Raw genomic sequence first — 18228 nt, 5'->3', positions numbered from 1 at the left:
TGTCAACATATGTTTCCCATGCCAATAAATCCCTTTGAATTGAAACGTGTACCACCATCAGGGCTACAGTACCATCAGGGCTACCAGCAAGGCTACAGTACCAGCAGGGCTACAGTACCAGCAGTGTGATGGAGGATACGCTGGCATGCCCCGGGGTGACAAGCTATTTCAGGATGATTGGTAGACGTGCCTGTCTCTCCTCCTCTGACGACACAGCCTGCCTGTCTAACGTCCTCATCCACAGCCTGTCTCCCCTCCTCTGATTACCCAGCCTGCCTGTTTATCGTTCTTAGGTGACATGACCCACTTCCTGCCCTCTCTGCCCCCTGGTGTATTGTGTTTCCTGGTAATTACTGTGGCTGGGAGAGCTAGTGGCCAATCAGACGGCCTAATGGAGGGAGGATAGGGCACAGGCTGGTGGAGGACTGAATGCATTCAACCAGACAGCACAGGTTACAATAAATTACACCAGAAACCATTTGTGGTAGCTGGGACAGGGGTGGTGAATCAGGCAGCCTGGTGGAGGGAGACAGCCTGGTGGAGGGAGACAGCCTGGTGGAGGGAGACAGTCTGGTGGAGGGAGACAGCCTGGTGGAGGGAGACAGCCTGGTGGAGGGAGACAGCCTGGTGGAGGGAGACAGCCTGGTGGAGGGAGACAGTCTGGTGGAGGGAGACAGTCTGGTGGAGGGAGACAGCCTGGGGTGAAAACCTATTTACCATAGACACCACACAAGCACTGGAACAGCAAATGACAACACACCAGAAACCATTTGTGGGATGGCAGGAGGCACCAAGCAGTGCAGGATACAATGACACAACACCACAGCAACTAGCACAGCTACAACTAAAGCGATTACCCATCTTACACATGGCAGATGAAGAATATATGAAGGCATACCAGAAAAAAGACAAAGGAGATGGACTGTATATGACAGAGTTTAGTTACAGTTGAAGTCAGAAGTTTACATACACTTAGGTTGGAGTCATTAAAACTTGTTTTTCAACCACTCAACACATTTCTTGTGAACTAACTATAGTTTTGGCAAGTCGGTTAGGACATCTACTTTGTGAATGACAAGTAATTTTTCCAACAATTGTTTACAGACAGATTATTTCATTGTATCACAATTCCAGTGGGTTTTACATAGACTAAGTCGACTGTGCCTTTAAACAGCTTGGAAAATACCAGAAAATGTCATGGCTTTAGGAGCTTCTGATAGCCTAATTGACATCATTTGAGTCAATTGGAGGTGTACCTGTGGATGTATTTCAAGGCCTACCTTAAAACTCTGTGCCTTTCTCATGTCAAGCCATCATGAGAAAATCAAAAGAAATCAGCCAAGACCTCAGAAAAAAAATGGTAGACCTCCACAAGTCTGGTTCATCATTTGGAGCAATTTCCAAATGCCATGTTCATCTGTACAAACAATATTACGCAAGTATAAACACCATGGGACCACGCAGCCGTCATACCGCTCAGGAAGGAGACACGTTCTGTCTCCTAGAGATGAACGCACTGTTGTGCGAAAATTGCAAATCAATGCCAGAACAACAGCAAAGGACCTTGTGAAGATGCTGGAGGAAACAGGTACAAAAGTATCTATATCCACAGTAAAACGAGTCCTATATCGACATAATCTGAAAGGCCGCTCAGCAAGGAAGAAGCCACTGCTCCAAAACCGCCATAAAAAAGCCAACTGCACATTGGGACAAAGATCGTACTTTTTGGAGAAATGTCCTCTGGTCTGATGAAACAAAAATATAATTGTTTGGCCATAATGACCATCGTTATGTTTGGAGGAAAAAGGGGGAGGCTTGCAAGCCGAAAAACACCATCCCAACCGTGAACCACGGGGGTTGCAGAATCATGTTGTGGGGGTGCTTTGCTGCAGGAGGGACAGGTGCACTTCACAAAATAGATGGCTTCATGAGGGAGGAAAAGTATGTGGATATATTGAAGTAACATCTCAAGACATCAGTCAGGAAGTTGAAGCTTGGTCGCAAATGGGTCTTCCAAATGGTCAATAACCCCAAGCATACTTCCAAATTTGTGACAAAATGGCTTAAGCACAACAATGTCAAGGTATTGGAGTGGCCATCACAAAGCCCTGACCTCAATCCCCTCGGAAATGTGTTGGCAGAACTGAAAAAGCATGTGCGAGCAAGAAAGCCTACAAACCTGACTCAGTTACACCAGCTTTGCCAGGAGGAATGGGCCAAAATTCACTGAACTTATTGTGGGAAGCTTGTGGAAGGCAACCTGAAACATTTGACCCAAGTTAAACAATTTAAAGGCAATGCTACCAAATACTAATTGAGTGTATGTAAACCTCTGACCCACTGGGAATATGATGAAAGAAATAAAAGCTGAAAGAAATCATTCTCTCTACTATTATTCTGACATTTCACATTCTTAAAATAAAGTGGGGATCCTTCCTGACCTAAAACAGGGAATGTTTACTAGGATTAAATGTCAGGAATTGTGAGAAACTGAGTTTAAATGTATTTGGCTAAGGTGTATGTAAACTTCTGACTTCAAGTGTTTATAGACAGATACACATACATACCACAAACACATTAGTTGGGGGGGTATTATTTTATTGTAACATACAGTATTGATATTTACATTGAATAATAACATCTCAGGCGGTGAACAAGATGTCAGGAGGAATGCCACATTTTGTTCCCACTTCATTACACACATTCTTTGTATATCGTTTAATTTTACATTTTTGTGACTGTCCCATCGAACAAGCTACAACAAAGATTCCTAAAATGCAAGGTTGGCATTATATAAAACAATTGGTAAATAATGGTAACTATTGGTAACTCTAACACTGTGGTGGAGGTTAGGAGGGTGGATGTTCTGGTAAGGGTCTACCCAGGGATGGCTCTAGCATTTTGAAGACCCTAAACAAGATTTGGTTGCAGGCAAAACATTTTGGTGCCTCCCCCCTCCTCCGCTCCCGACGGCGGAGAGAATTTTGTGTGTAGAATTTTCTTCAATTCTACACATTTTGCCATGACTTACAATTCCGGGTATTTCAAGGGTTTTTCTTTATTCTTACTATTTTCTACATTGTAGAATAACAATGAAAACATCAAAACCATGAAATAACACATTTGGAATCATTAGTAACCAAAAAAGTGTCAAACAAATCAAATAGTCACCTTTTGCCTTCATGACAGCTTTGCACATGCTTGGCATTCTTGGCATTTGTTTCCTTCTTAATGCATTTGAGCCAATCAGTGTGTTGTGACAAGGTAGGGGGAGTATACAGAAGATAGCCTTATTTGGTAAAAGACCAAGTCCATATTATGGCAAGAACAGCTCAAATAAGCAAAGAGAAATTACAGTCCATCATTACTTTAAGACATGAAGGTCAGTCAATCAGGAACATTTCAAGAACTTTGAATGTTTCTTCAAGTGCAGTCGCAAAAACCATCAAGCGCAATGATTACATTGGCGCTCATGAGAACCGCCACAGGAAAGGAAGACCCATAGTTACCTCTGCTGCAGAGGATAAGTTCATTAGAGTTACCAGCCTCAGAAACTGATTGAATCAGGCCTTCATGATCGAATTGCTGCAAAGAAACCACTACTAAAGGACACCAATAATAAGAAGAGACTTGCTTGGGCCAAGAAACATGAGAAATGGACATTAGACCATTGGAAATCTGTCCTTTGGTCTGATGAGTCCAAATTGGAGATTTTTGGTTCCAACCGCCGTGTCTTTGTGAGACGAGGTGTGGCTGAACGGATGATCTCCGCATGTGTATTTCCCACCGTGAAGCATGGAGGAGGTGGTGTTATGGTGTGGGGGTGCTTTGCTGGTGACACTGTCAGTGATTTATTTAGAATTCAAGGCACATAACCAGCATGGCTACCACAGCATTCTGCAGCAACACGCCATCCCATCTGGTTTGGGCTTAGTGAGACTATCATTTGTTTTTCAACAGGACAATGACCCAACACACCTCCAGGCTGTGTAATAGCTATTTGACCAAGAAGCGTGATCAAGTGCTGCATCAGATGACCTGACCTCCACAATCCCACGACCTCAACCAAATTGAGATGGTTTGGGATGAATCAGACTGCAGAGTGAAGGAAAAGCAGCCAACAAGTGCTCAACATATGTGGGAACTCCTATGTGGAAAAGCATTCCAGGTGAAGCTGGTTGTGAGAATGCCAAGAGTGTGCAAAGCTGTCATCAAGGCAAAGGGTGGATATTTGAAGAATCTCAAATATAAAATATATTTTGATTTGTTTAACACTTTTTTGGTTACTACATGATTCCATATGTGTTATTTCACAGTTTTGATGTCTTCACTATTATTCTACAATGTTGAAAATAGTACAAATAAAGACACTCTTGAATGAGTAGGTGTTCTAAAACTTTGGACCGGTAGTGTATGCCATGTTAATGATATCTGAGTGAGAGTGACTTACAAAATCAATGGGGCGGGGGCCCTGGAAGTCAGGGCCTCTGGACATGTGCCCTGCGTGCCTGGTTGATATTTGACCATGATTACTACAAGCTGGCTAGACTAACTTACCAATCTAACAGTTGTTAGCGGACAAAGCTAATTGAGTGACTGTCAGTGACTGACATAAGAGAAAAACTGCTGATGCACAACCACATGTCCAACTTGCACCTGGTGTTACTATTCTAACTCTCCGTGAGTTGAGACCCCGACTGAACTAATGTCACTTATGCCTGGAGCCGGCCCTGGGTCTACCAGACAGATAGGGGTCTGATAGATCAATCCATCGATAGGAGACTAGTTATGAAGGGTAGGGGTCAATAATAGATCAATCTATCGATAGGAGACTAGTTATGAAGGGTAGGGGTCAATAATAGATCAATCTATCGATAGGAGACTAGTTATGAAGGGTAGGGGTCTGATAGATCAATCCATCGATAGGAGATTAGTCATGAAGGGTAGGGGTCAATAACAGATCAATCCATCGATAGGAGACTAGTTATGAAGGGTAGGGGTCAATAATAGATCAATCTATCGATAGGAGACTAGTTATGAAGGGTAGGGGTCTGATAGATCAATCCATCGATAGGAGATTAGTTATGAAGGGTAGGGGTCAATAATAGATCAATCCATCGATAGGAGACTAGTTATGAAGGGTATAGGTTAGGTTAGGTTAGGTATTGGGTAGGTTGATGAGGTGATGGTGTAACCCACACAATGGTCTCTACACACTCATCATCGTCATCAACAACGATAAACAACCACTATGGGGTGGAAATGGGAGACTGAACTCTTCCATGCAAATAAAACAACCACTATGGGGTGGAAATGGGAGACTGAACTCTTCCATGCAAATAAAACAACCACTATGGGGTGGAAATGGGAGACTGAACTCTTCCATGCAAATAAAACAACCACTATGGGGTGGAAATGGGAGACTGAACTCTTCCATGCAAATAAAAAGGAAAAGAGAGCACGGATGGATCACTGAGTGTACTGCTGAGTGTACTACTGAGTGTACTGCTGAGTGTACTGCTGAGTGTACTGCTGAGTGTACTGCTGAGTGTACTACTACTGAGTGTACTGCTGAGTGTACTACTGAGTGTACAACTACTGAGTGTACTGCTGAGTGTACTGCTGAGTGTACTACTGAGTGTACTACTGAGTGTACAACTACTGAGTGTACAACTGCTGAGTGAACTACTACTGAGTGTACTGCTGAGTGTACTACTGAGTGTACTACTGAGTGTACAACTACTGAGTGTACTGCTGAGTGAACTACTACTGAGTGTACAACTACTGAGTGTACTGCTGAGTGAACTACTACTGAGTGTACTACTACTGAGTGTACTGCTGAGTGTACTGCTGAGTGTACAACTACTGAGTGTACAACTGCTGAGTGAACTACTACTGAGTGTACTGCTGAGTGTACTACTGAGTGTACAACTACTGAGTGTACTGCTGAGTGAACTACTACTGAGTGTACTGCTGAGTGAACTACTACTGAGTGCACTACTACTGAGTGTACTACTACTGAGTGTACTGCTGAGTGTACTGCTGAGTGTACTGCTGAGTGTACAACTACTGAGTGTACAACTGCTGAGTGAACTACTACTGAGTGTACTGCTGAGTGTACTACTGAGTGTACAACTACTGAGTGTACTGCTGAGTGAACTACTACTGAGTGTACAACTACTGAGTGTACTGCTGAGTGAACTACTACTGAGTGTACTACTACTGAGTGTACTACTACTGAGTGTACTGCTGAGTGTAATACTGAGTGTAATACTGTACTCCTATTCCCGAAGTGGCATTACAGATTCTGACAGGGAAAAACTCCCACTATGAATAAACAGAATCATAGATAGATTAGATTGTAATATGGTTCTTCTCTGTGAGGGATTAGGTCCAGGCTTTGGTGCTGTCTGGATAACCCAAGCAGACCTGGGTTCAAATAGTATTTGTTTTCTTTAAAAAAAAAGACAAGCTCAGGTCAAGCTTTCTTCTGATCCAAGGATGACCTAAAGCCAACTGCTCCTCCGGGAGTCATCACGAGCAACAACAATACCAGCATGGGTGAAAGTAAACTAGGATGAAAAGGGAACAGGGTTTTGAGTCAACATGCTGTATGATGGATCTATCTATAGGCTATAGAAGAGAAGAGCACCACACTAGTCTCACGGTGACATTTAAAGTCCCCACATTTTATCATGAAAGCAACAACACGTTAATGACAAAGAATTTTCTGAAATATTTAGTGCAGTGGTATCATGCAGGGTTTGATTGGTTCTGATCTTAGGACAACTACGAGGAGGAGGAGGGGTTGGATTGGGTTGGTTCTGATCATAGGACAATATGAGGAGGAGGAGGAGGGGTTGGGTTGGTTCTGATCATAGGACAATACAAGGAGGAGGAAGAGAGGATGGTTTGGTTCTGATCATAGGACAATAAAAGGAGGAGGAAGAGAGGATGGTTTGGTTCTGATCATAGGACAATACAAGGAGGAGGAAGAGGGGATGGTATGGTTCTGATCATAGGACAATACAAGGAGGAGGAAGAGGGGATGGTATGGTTCTGATCATAGGACAATATGAGGAGGAGGAAGAAAGGATGGTTTGGTTCTGATCATAGGACAATATGAGGAAGAGGAAATGGGTTGGTTCTGATCATAGGACAATATGAGGAAGAGGGGTTGGTTCTGATCATAGGACAATGAGGAAGAGGGGTTGGTTCTGATCCTAGGACAATATGAGGAAGAGGAGGGGTTGGTTGGTTCTGATCATAGGACAATATGAGGAAGAGGAGGGGTTGGTTCTGATCATAGGACAATATGAGGAAGAGGAGGGGTTGGTTCTGATCATAGGACAATACGAGGAAGAGGGGGAGTGGTTGGTTCTGATCATAGGACGATACGAGGAGGAGGAAGAAGGGATGGGTTGGTTCTGATCATAGGACAATACTAGGAGGAGGAAGAGGGGATGGTTTGGTTCTGATCAGAGGACAATATGAGGAAGAGTGGTTGGTTCTTATCATAGGACAATATGAGGAAGAGGAGGAGGGGTTGGTTCTGATCATAGGACAATATGAGGAAGAGGAGGAGGATTTGGGTTGGTTCTGATCATAGGACAATACGACGAGGAGGGGTTTCGGTTGGTTCTGATCATAGGACAATACGAGGAAGAGGAGGAGGGGTTGGTTCTGATCATTGGACAAAACGAGGAAGAGGAGGGGGGGTTGGGTTGGTTCTGATCATAGGACAATACGACGAGGAGGGTGAGGGGTTTCGGTTGGTTCTGATCATAGGACAATACAAGGAAGAGGAGGAGGGGTTGGTTCTGATCATTGGACAAAACGAGGAAGAGGAGGGAGGTTGGGTTGGTTCTGATCATAGGACAATATGAGGAGGAGGGAAAGTCCATCAGAAACACGTACTTAAGGTGGCAAAACACTTTGGTCTTTCTGCAGGGCTGAGATGTGGAGGGGTCTATAAGGTCTGGTCTTTCTGCAGGGCTGAGATGTGGAGGGGTCTATAAGGTCTGGTCTTTCTGCAGGGCTGAGATGTGGAGAGGTCTATAAGGTCTGGTCTTTCTGCAGGGCTGAGATGTGGAGGGGTCTATAAGGTCTGGTCTTTCTGCAGGGCTGAGATGTGGAGGGGTCTATAAGGTCTGGTCTTTCTGCAGGGCTGAGATGTGGAGGGGTCTATAAGGTCTGGTCTTTCTGCAGGGCTGAGATGTGGAGGGGTCTATAAGGTCTGGTCTTTCTGCAGGGCTGAGATGTGGAGGGGTCTATAAGGTCTGGTCTTTCTGCAGGGCTGAGATGTGGAGGGGTCTATAAGGTCTGGTCTTTCTGCAGGGCTGAGATGTGGAGGGGTCTATAAGGTCTGGTCTTTCTGCAGGGCTGAGATGTGGAGGGGTCTATAAGGTCTGGTCTTTCTGCAGGGCTGAGATGTGGAGGGGTCTATAAGGTCTGGTCTTTCTGCAGGGCTGATATGTGGAGGGGTCTATAAGGTCTGGTCTTTCTGCAGGGCTGAGATGTGGAGGGGTCTATAAGGTCTGGTCTTTCTGCAGGGCTGAGATGTGGAGGGGTCTATAAGGTCTGGTCTTTCTGCAGGGCTGAGATGTGGAGGGGTCTATAAGGTCTGGTCTTTCTGCAGGGCTGAGATGTGGAGGGGTCTATAAGGTCTGGTCTTTCTGCAGGGCTGATATGTGGAGGGGTCTATAAGGTCTGGTCTTTCTGCAGGGCTGAGATGTGGAGGGGTCTATAAGGTCTGGTCTTTCTGCAGGGCTGAGATGTGGAGGGGTCTATAAGGTCTGGTCTTTCTGCAGGGCTGAGATGTGGAGGGGTCTATAAGGTCTGGTCTTTCTGCAGGGCTGAGATGTGGAGGGGTGGAGGTGCTCGTCCACTCCACTCCCTCAGCTGTCCATCCTTGAAGATGAGGTTTAGAGCGGGCAGCGGAACACCAGACTCGGCCGGGGGCTGGCTGAGAGGACCGGACACTCCACTGTCAGGGTCGGGCTGACCCTGGCTGCCATCCTATAGGACACACAGGTCAGGGGTCAAAGGTCAGTTGTGTATAATACAGTACAGGGTCGTGTTCATTAGGCACCAAGCGGAAGAAAATGGATTGAAAGGGCAGGAATTGTCCAATAACAAATACCTGGAATTGTGCAATATGAAATTCAAATGTAAATGTACAGTTGGAAAACATTTAATAACATTTCCTGTTGTGTACCCAGGTCCTTTCATGTTTATTTTTGTATTGTTTTATTTAACTAGGCAAGTCAGTCAAGAACAAATTCTTCTTTACATTGACGGTCTACCAAACGGCAAAAGGCCTCAAAGCGGGGAAGGGATTAAAAATATTAGGACAACACACACATCACGACAAGAGAGACACCACAACACTACATAAAGAGAGACCTAAGACAACATAGCACTGCAGAAACACATGACAACACAGCATGGTAGCAACACAACATGACAACAACATGGTAGCAACACAACATAACAACAACATGGTAGCAACACAACATAACAACAACATGGTAGCAACACAACATGACAACAACATGGTAGCAACACAACATGACAACAACATGGTAGCAACACAACATGACAACATGGTAGCAATACAACATGACAACAACACAACATAACAACAACATGGTAGCAACACAACATGACAACATGGTAGCAATACAACATGACAACAACATGGTAGCAACACAACATAACAACAACATGGTAGCAACACAACATAACAACAACATGGCAGCAACACATGACAACACAGCATGGTAGCAACACAACATGACAACAACATGGTAGCAACACAACATAACAACAACATGGTAGCAACACAACATACCAACAACATGGTAGCAACACAACATAACAACATGGTAGCAACACAACATGACAACAACATGGTAGCAACACAACATGACAACACAGTAGCAACACAACATGACAACAACATGGTAGCAACACAACATGACAACAACATGGAAGCAACACAACATGACAACAACGTGGTAGCAACACAACATGGTAGCAACACAAAACATGGTACACAGACAACAGCACAAAGGGTAAGAAGGTAGAGACAACAATACATCACCCAAAGCAGCCACAACTGTCAGTAAGAGTGTCCACGACTGAGTCTTTGAATGAAGAGGTTGAAATAAAACTGTCCAGTTTGAGTGTTTTTTTCAGCCGCCAGTCGCTAGTTGCAGCGAACTGAAAAGAGGAACGACCCAGGGATGTTTCTGCTTTGGGGACCTTTAACAGAATGTGACTGGCAGAACAGGTGTTGTATGTGGAGGATGAGGGCTGCAGTAGGTTATCTCAGATAGAGGGGAGTGAACGGGTGTTGTATGTGGAGGATGAGGGCTGCAGTAGGTATCTCAGATAGGGGGGAGTGAGGCCTAAGAGGGTTTTATAAATAAGCATCAACCAGTGGCTCTTGCGACTGGTATACAGAGATGACCAGTTTACAGAGGAGTAGAGAGTACAGTGATGATGAAAATTACAGGCCTCTCATCTTTTTATTTGCGAGAACTTGAACAATTGGTGGCTGACTAAATACTTTTTTTGCCATTAAATGTAATATCAAGGTAGTATCCCTAATGGAACCCTATTCCTTAAATAGTGCACTACCCTAATGGCACCCTATTCCTTAAATAGTGCACTACCCTAATGGCACCCTATTCCTTAAATAGTGCACTACCTTGACCAGGCACCCTATTCCTTAAATAGTGCACTACCTTGACCAGGCACCCTATTCCCTATATAGTGCACTACCTTGACCAGGCACCCTGTTCGCTATATAGTGCTCTACCTTGACCAGGCACCCTATTCCCTATATAGTGCACTACCATTGAGCAGGGCCTATAGGGTGCCATTAGCACAGCAGCCTATCAGAGCCCATAGGGTGCCATTAGGACAGCAGCCTATCAGAGCCCATAGGGTGCCATTAGGACAGTAGCCTATCAGAGCCCATAGGGTGCCATTAGGACAGAAGCCTATCAGAGCCCATAGGGTGCCATTAGGACAGCAACCTATCAGAGCCCATAGGGTTCAATTAGGGCAGCAGCCTATCAGAGCCCATAGGGTGCCAATACAGACCAGTCATATCATTACAGATCACTCTGATGGCCAGGACCTAATACAGACCAGTCATATCATTACAGATCACTCTGATGACCAGGACCTAATACAGACCAGTCATATAATTACAGATCACTCTGATGGCCAGGACCTAATACAGACCAGTCATATCATTACAGATCACTCTGATGACCAGGACCTAATACAGACCAGTCATATCATTACAGATCACTCTGATGACCAGGACCTAATACAGACCAGTCATATCATTACAGATCACTCTGATGACCAGGACCTAATACAGACCAGTCATATCATTACAGATCACTCTGATGACCAGGACCTAATACAGACCAGTCATATAATTACAGATCACTCTGATGGCCAGGACCTAATACAGACCAGTCATATCATTACAGATCACTCTGATGACCAGGACCTAATACAGACCAGTCATATCATTACAGATCACTCTGATGGCCAGGACCTAATACAGACCAGTCATATCATTACATATCACTCTGATGGCCAGGACCTAATACAGACCAGTCATATCAGGGTTATTGGCTGGGTGAGGTACAGAACATGGAAGTAATGAAACTAGCAATACTTATTTTTATGTGGGGGATGTCTGTCTAGACTTGAGTGTTATTTCAAAGGGAAACAAAGTGTTCTGATTGTCATTATGCGACTGGCTGGTTTGATAGGAGCGCTCTTCAAGTGGCAATGAGGCAGAATAGAACAGAACACACAGAGAGACCTTTTACCTGGAACGACTGAACAAAACTCAGGACCTTCAATGATAGTGTTCGGCTGGAATGAAGTAAGTCTTGAAGGCTGAAACAACAAAGAATTACACCGTCAACTTACGCTCTTAAAAAATAACAATAGTAGTAAATAATAATAAAATATATGCCATTTAGCAGACGGTTTAATCCTGAGCGACTTACAGTCATGCATTTATTTTACATATGAGTGGTCCAGGGAAACAAACCCACTAGCCTGGAGTTAACATCGCCATACTATACCAACTGAGCTACAAAGGACCGCTTAGAAATGAACACTTCTCCCATTTCCCACCCAAGACAACAACGAAACCTCATTCTTTTCCTCCAGTACCTGTCTTTGCTACAGAGGCCGTGCGAGGCGATCTTTCGGCATATTTTGCGGTTGAGCTCGGAGCTGAAGAGAGGCATCCCAAAGCACAGCTCTAGAGGGACCCAGTCATCTTCTGTCAATGGCACTGCAGGGGGGTACAAAACATTACATCCTCAAACGGGCAAGGGGGAGCATGATGACGTCATCAAACGGAGACACAGAGGAGAGAGAAGTCATATAGAATGGAAAGCGAGAGTATAATAATACATTCAAATATAACTTTATGATCTATGCCAATGATGGACATTCCCATTTGACATAACCTCACAGTAACACAGACAAGTGTGCAGTCGTACTCGCCCCTATTTAAAAGAAATGGAATGGTGTCAGGAATAGGTTAGAAAGTCCCTCCAGCCATACTTGCATTAATCCAATGCTTTTGGAAAGCACGAGTGTACAATTCTGGAGAAGGGCAGAGAATCAGAACACTTCCAAAGAGACTAATATCCACACTACCGAACTACTCAGAATGGGGTATCCACACTATCGAACTACTCAGAATGGGGTATCCACACTATCATACTACTCAGAATGGGGTATCCACACTATCATACTACTCAGAATGGGGTATCCACACTATCATACTACTCAGAATGGGGTATCCACACTATCATACTACTCAGAATGGGGTATCCACACTATCATACTACTCAGAATGGGGTATCCACACTATCATACTACTCAGAATGGGGTATCCACACTATCGAACTACTCAGAATGGGGTATCCACACTATCATACTACTCAGAATGGGGTATCCACACTACCGAACTACTCAGAATGGGGTATCCACACTATCGAACTACTCAGAATGGGGTATCCACACTATCGAACTACTCAGAATGGGGTATCCACACTATCATACTACTCAGAATGGGGTATCCACACTATCATACTACTCAGAATGGGGTATCCACACTATCATACTACTCAGAATGGGGTATCCACACTATCATACTACTCAGAATGGGGTATCCACACTATCATACTACTCAGAATGGGGTATCCACACTATCGAACTACTCAGAATGGGGTATCCACACTATCGAACTACTCAGAATGGGGTATCCACACTATCGAACTACTCAGAATGGGGTATCCACACTATCATACTACTCAGAATGGGGTATCCACACTATCGAACTACTCAGAATGGGGTATCCACACTATCGAACTACTCAGAATGGGGTATCCACACTATCATACTACTCAGAATGGGGTATCCACACTATCATACTACTCAGAATGGGGTATCCACACTATCATACTACTCAGAATGGAGTATCCACACTATCGAACTACTCAGAATGGGGTATCCACACTATCGAACTACTCAGAATGGGGTATCCACACTATCATACTACTCAGAATGGGGTATCCACACTATCATACTACTCAGAATGGGGTATCCACACTATCATACTACTCAGAATGGGGTATCCACACTACCGAACTACTCAGAATGGGGTATCCACACTATCGAACTACTCAGAATGGGGTATCCACACTATCACACTACTCAGAATGGGGTATCCACACTACCGAACTACTCAGAATGGGGTACCCACACTATCATACTACTCAGAATGGGGTATCCACACTATCACTATCATACTACTCAGAATGGGGTATCCACACTATCATACTACTCAGAATGGGGTATCCACACTATCATACTACTCAGAATGGGGTATCCACACTACTGAACTACTCAGAATGGGGTATCCACACTATCGAACTACTCAGAATGGGGTATCCACACTATCACACTACTCAGAATGGGGTATCCACACTACCGAACTACTCAGAATGGGGTACCCACACTATCATACTACTCAGAATGGGGTATCCACACTATCACTATCATACTACTCAGAATGGGGTATCCACACTATCATACTACTCAGAATGGGGTATCCACACTATCATACTACTCAGAATGGGGTATCCACACTATCGAACTACTCAGAATGGGGTATCCACACTATCGAACTACTCAGAAAGGGGTATCCACACTATCACTATCATACTACTCAGAATGGGGTATCCACACTATCACACTACTCAGAATGGGGTATCCACACTATCGAACTACTCAGAATGGGGTATCCACACTATCGAACTACTCAGAATGGGGTATCCACACTATCGAACTACTCAGAATGGGGTATCCACACTATCGAACTACTCAGAATGGGGTATCCACACTATCAAACTACTCAGAATGGGGTATCCACACTATCTTACTACTCAGAATGGGGTATCCACACTATCGAACTACTCAGAATGGGGTATCCACACTATCGAACTACTCAGAATGGGGTATCCACACTATCATACTACTCAGAATGGGGTATCCACACTATCATACTACTCAGAATGGGGTATCCACACTATCGAACTACTCAGAATGGGGTATCCACACTATCGAACTACTCAGATTGGGGTATCAACACTATCAAACTACTCAGAATGGGGTATCCACACTATCATACTACTCAGAATGGGGTATCCACACTATCATACTACTCAGAATGGGGTATCCACACTATCATACTACTCAGAATGGGGTATCTACCTATCATACTACTCAGAATGGGGTATTCACACTATCATACTACTCAGAATGGGGTATCCACACTATCATACTACTCAGAATGGGGTATCCACACTATCATACTACTCAGAATGGGGTATCCACACTATCGAACTACTCAGAATGGGGTATCCACACTATCATACTACTCAGAATGGGGTATCCACACTATCATACTACTCAGAATGGGGTATCCACACTATCATACTACTCAGAATGGGGTATCCACACTATCATACTACTCAGAATGGGGTATCCACACTATCATACTACTCAGAATAGGGTATCCACAGTATCATACTACTCAGAATGGGGTATCTACCTATCACACTACTCAGAATAGGGTATCCACACTATCATACTACTCAGAATGGGGTATCCACACTATCATACTACTCAGAATAGGGTATCCACAGTATCATACTACTCAGAATGGGGTATCTACCTATCACACTACTCAGAATAGGGTATCCACACTATCACACTACTCAGAATGGGGTATCCACCTATCAAACTACTCAGAATGGGGTATCCACCTATCATACTACTCAGAATGGGGTATCCACCTACCATACTACTCAGAATGGGGTATCCAAACTATCATACTACTCAGAATAGGGTATCCACAATATCATACTACTCAGAATAGGGTATCCACAATATCATACTACTCAGAATGGGGTATCCACACTATCACTATCATATTACTCAGAATGGGGTATCCACACTATAATACTACTCAGAATGGGGTATCCACACTATCACTATCATACTACTCAGAATGGGGTATCCACACTACCACACTACTCAGAATGGGGTCTCCACACTATCACTATCATACTACTCAGAATGGGGTATCCACACTATCACACTACTCAGAATAGGGTATCCACACTATCACTATCATACTACTCAGAATAGGGTATCCACACTATCACTATCATACTACTCAGAATATGGTATCCACACTATCACTATCATACTACTCAGAATGGGGTATCCACACTATCATACTACTCAGAATGGGGTATCCACACTATCATACTACTCAGAATGGGGTATCCACACTATCACTATCATACTACTCAGAATGGGGTATCCACACTACCACACTACTCAGAATGGGGTATCCACACTATCACACTACTCAGAATAGGGTATCCACACTATCAGTATCATACTACTCAGAATAGGGTATCCACACTATCATACTACTCAGAATGGGGCAATGCCTGAGTCCCAGATGGAACCCTATACTGGTGTGAATAGGCCCCTAGGGGCCCTGGTCGAAGGTAGTGCCCTATGTAAGGGAATAGAGTGCCATTTGGTATACTGCCATGTATTAGACCTACATTTTAAGTGGTAAGCTAGTTGTATGAACGTTGGAACATAGTAAAGGGTTAGGACTCCCCCTACAGTATTACCTCACGCTGCACCTCCCCCTACTGTATTACCTCACGCTCAGCAGCACTCCCCCTACTGTATTACCTCACATTGCACCTCCCCCTACTGTATTCCCTCACGCTGCACCTCCCCCTACTGTATTACCTCACGCTGAGCAGCACTCCCCCTACTGTATTACCTCACGCTGAGCAGCACTCCCCCTACTGTATTACCTCACGCTGAGCAGCTCTCCCCCTACTGTATTACCTCACGCTGAGCAGCACTCCCCCTACTGTATTACCTCACGCTGAGCAGCACTCCCCCTACTGTATTACCTCACGCTGAGCAGCACTCCCCCTACTGTATTACCTCACGCTGAGCAGCACTCCCCCTACTGTATTACCTCACGCTGAGCAGCACTACCCCTACTGTATTACCTCACGCTGAGCAGCACTACCCCTACTGTATTACCTCACGCTGAGCAGCACTACCCCTACTGTATTACCTCACATTCTACCTCCCCCTACTGTATTACCTCACGCTGCACCTCCCCCTACTGTATTACCTCACGCTGAGCAGCACTCCCCCTACTGTATTACCTCACACTGAGCAGCACTACCCCTACTGTATTACCTCACGCTGAGCAGCACTCCCCCTACTGTATTACCTCACGCTGAGCAGCACTCCCCCTACTGTATTACCTCACGCCGAGCAGCACTCCCCCTACTGTATTACCTCCCGCTGAGAACTGCTCCACCTACTGTATTACCTCACGCTGAGCAGTATTCCCCCTACTGTATTACCTCTGTAGTGGCAAATCGGTTCAAATATGACACAACCAAGAACTTTGTGAAAATCAATATAGACTTTTAATACAACAGTATCATAAGCCGGAGCGGTCCGCGGAACACACACACTTTTTCAGAGCCCTCACTCTGAGTTATACACCTACCATATAAGTCCCTCCCATATGCAAATTAAGTTACATCCCAATCCGTGCTTCCTGCTTGTTCAGCCCAATAACGCCCCCATCTGCTTTCCATTAGATCCTAATGGTGACAAGACCCTTGCTTTGACCCTTCACTCAGCTTAATGCGTTCTCCTGTTTGTGTGTTATCTAGGGTCAGCAGACTATGTGTCTCTTCTGTTTTTAGCATGCTCAGCTATACTAAAAATACTATACATTCCCCTTTCCTGTGGCCTGTGTTCATACCCTGTAATTAACTCCATGTGTCCCTTTTGGTGTCTTTCATCTCCTTTAGCTTTAGGGTGCCTAGCTGTTCTGGTCGCCTTCTCTTCATATGGTTGTCTAAGATCAAACAGACTTGTCTCCTGTGATGTGATTGATGTCTGTAATCCATCAATTGGTCCTTTGGCTGACCCCCTCCTTAGACAACCTCTGACCTTTGTATGTCCAGCTGCCCTAGGCGTCTATGTGTTGCCCTCTCCCATGGCCCCACTCTGGCTTCCTGTCCTATACAATAGACAATGTACCTTACCAGAATGGCAAATGCATCCCTCTTTTATATAGGACAGTATATTTATCCATATATGTACCTAATTTCTCCCACACCTCACGCTGAGCAGCATTCCCCCTACTGTATTACCTCACGCTGAGCAGCACTCCCCCTACTGTATTACCTCACGCTGAGCAGCACTCCCTCTACTGTATTAACTCACGCTGAGCAGCACTCCCCCTACTGTATTACCTCACATTGTACCTCCCCCTACTGTATTACCTCACACTGAGAACTGCTCCCCCTACTGTATTACCTCACGCTGAGCAGCACTCCCCCTACTGTATTACCTCACGCTGAGCAGCATTCCCCCTACTGTATTACCTCACGCTGAGCAGCACTCCCCCTACTGTATTACCTCACGCTGAGCAGCATTCCCCCTACTGTATTACCTCACACTGAGTAGCACTCCCCCTACTGTATTACCTCACGCTGAGCAGCACTCCCTCTACTGTATTAACTCACGCTGAGCAGCACTCCC

General features: G+C 44.7%; 1 protein-coding gene across 3 annotated transcripts in view; it reads right to left on the bottom strand.

Annotated features, from left to right (window-relative positions):
• Positions 1 to 6011: 6011 nt before the first annotated feature.
• The window catches only part of LOC110496907 (protein FAM91A1), a 94316-nt gene continuing 82099 nt past the window's right edge, over positions 6012 to 18228 (bottom strand). For 2 of the 3 annotated variants that reach the window (XM_036953635.1, XM_036953637.1), the window contains 3 exons: positions 12214 to 12337; positions 11862 to 11931; positions 6012 to 9018 (listed from right to left, as the gene is read on the bottom strand). In XM_036953635.1, coding sequence (XP_036809530.1) covers positions 8830 to 9018; positions 11862 to 11931; positions 12214 to 12337 — 383 coding nt within the window. In that variant the 3' untranslated portion in view covers positions 6012 to 8829. The remainder of the gene's footprint in view (positions 9019 to 11861; positions 11932 to 12213; positions 12338 to 18228) is intronic. The other variant, XM_036953636.1, reaches the window with a different exon arrangement.

Source organism: Oncorhynchus mykiss, chromosome 18 (assembly GCF_013265735.2).
Source record: "Oncorhynchus mykiss isolate Arlee chromosome 18, USDA_OmykA_1.1, whole genome shotgun sequence".
NCBI lineage: Eukaryota > Metazoa > Chordata > Actinopteri > Salmoniformes > Salmonidae > Oncorhynchus > Oncorhynchus mykiss.
The sequence above is the reverse complement of the archived record's forward strand: the minus strand, read 5'-3'. Positions and strand labels throughout refer to the sequence as shown.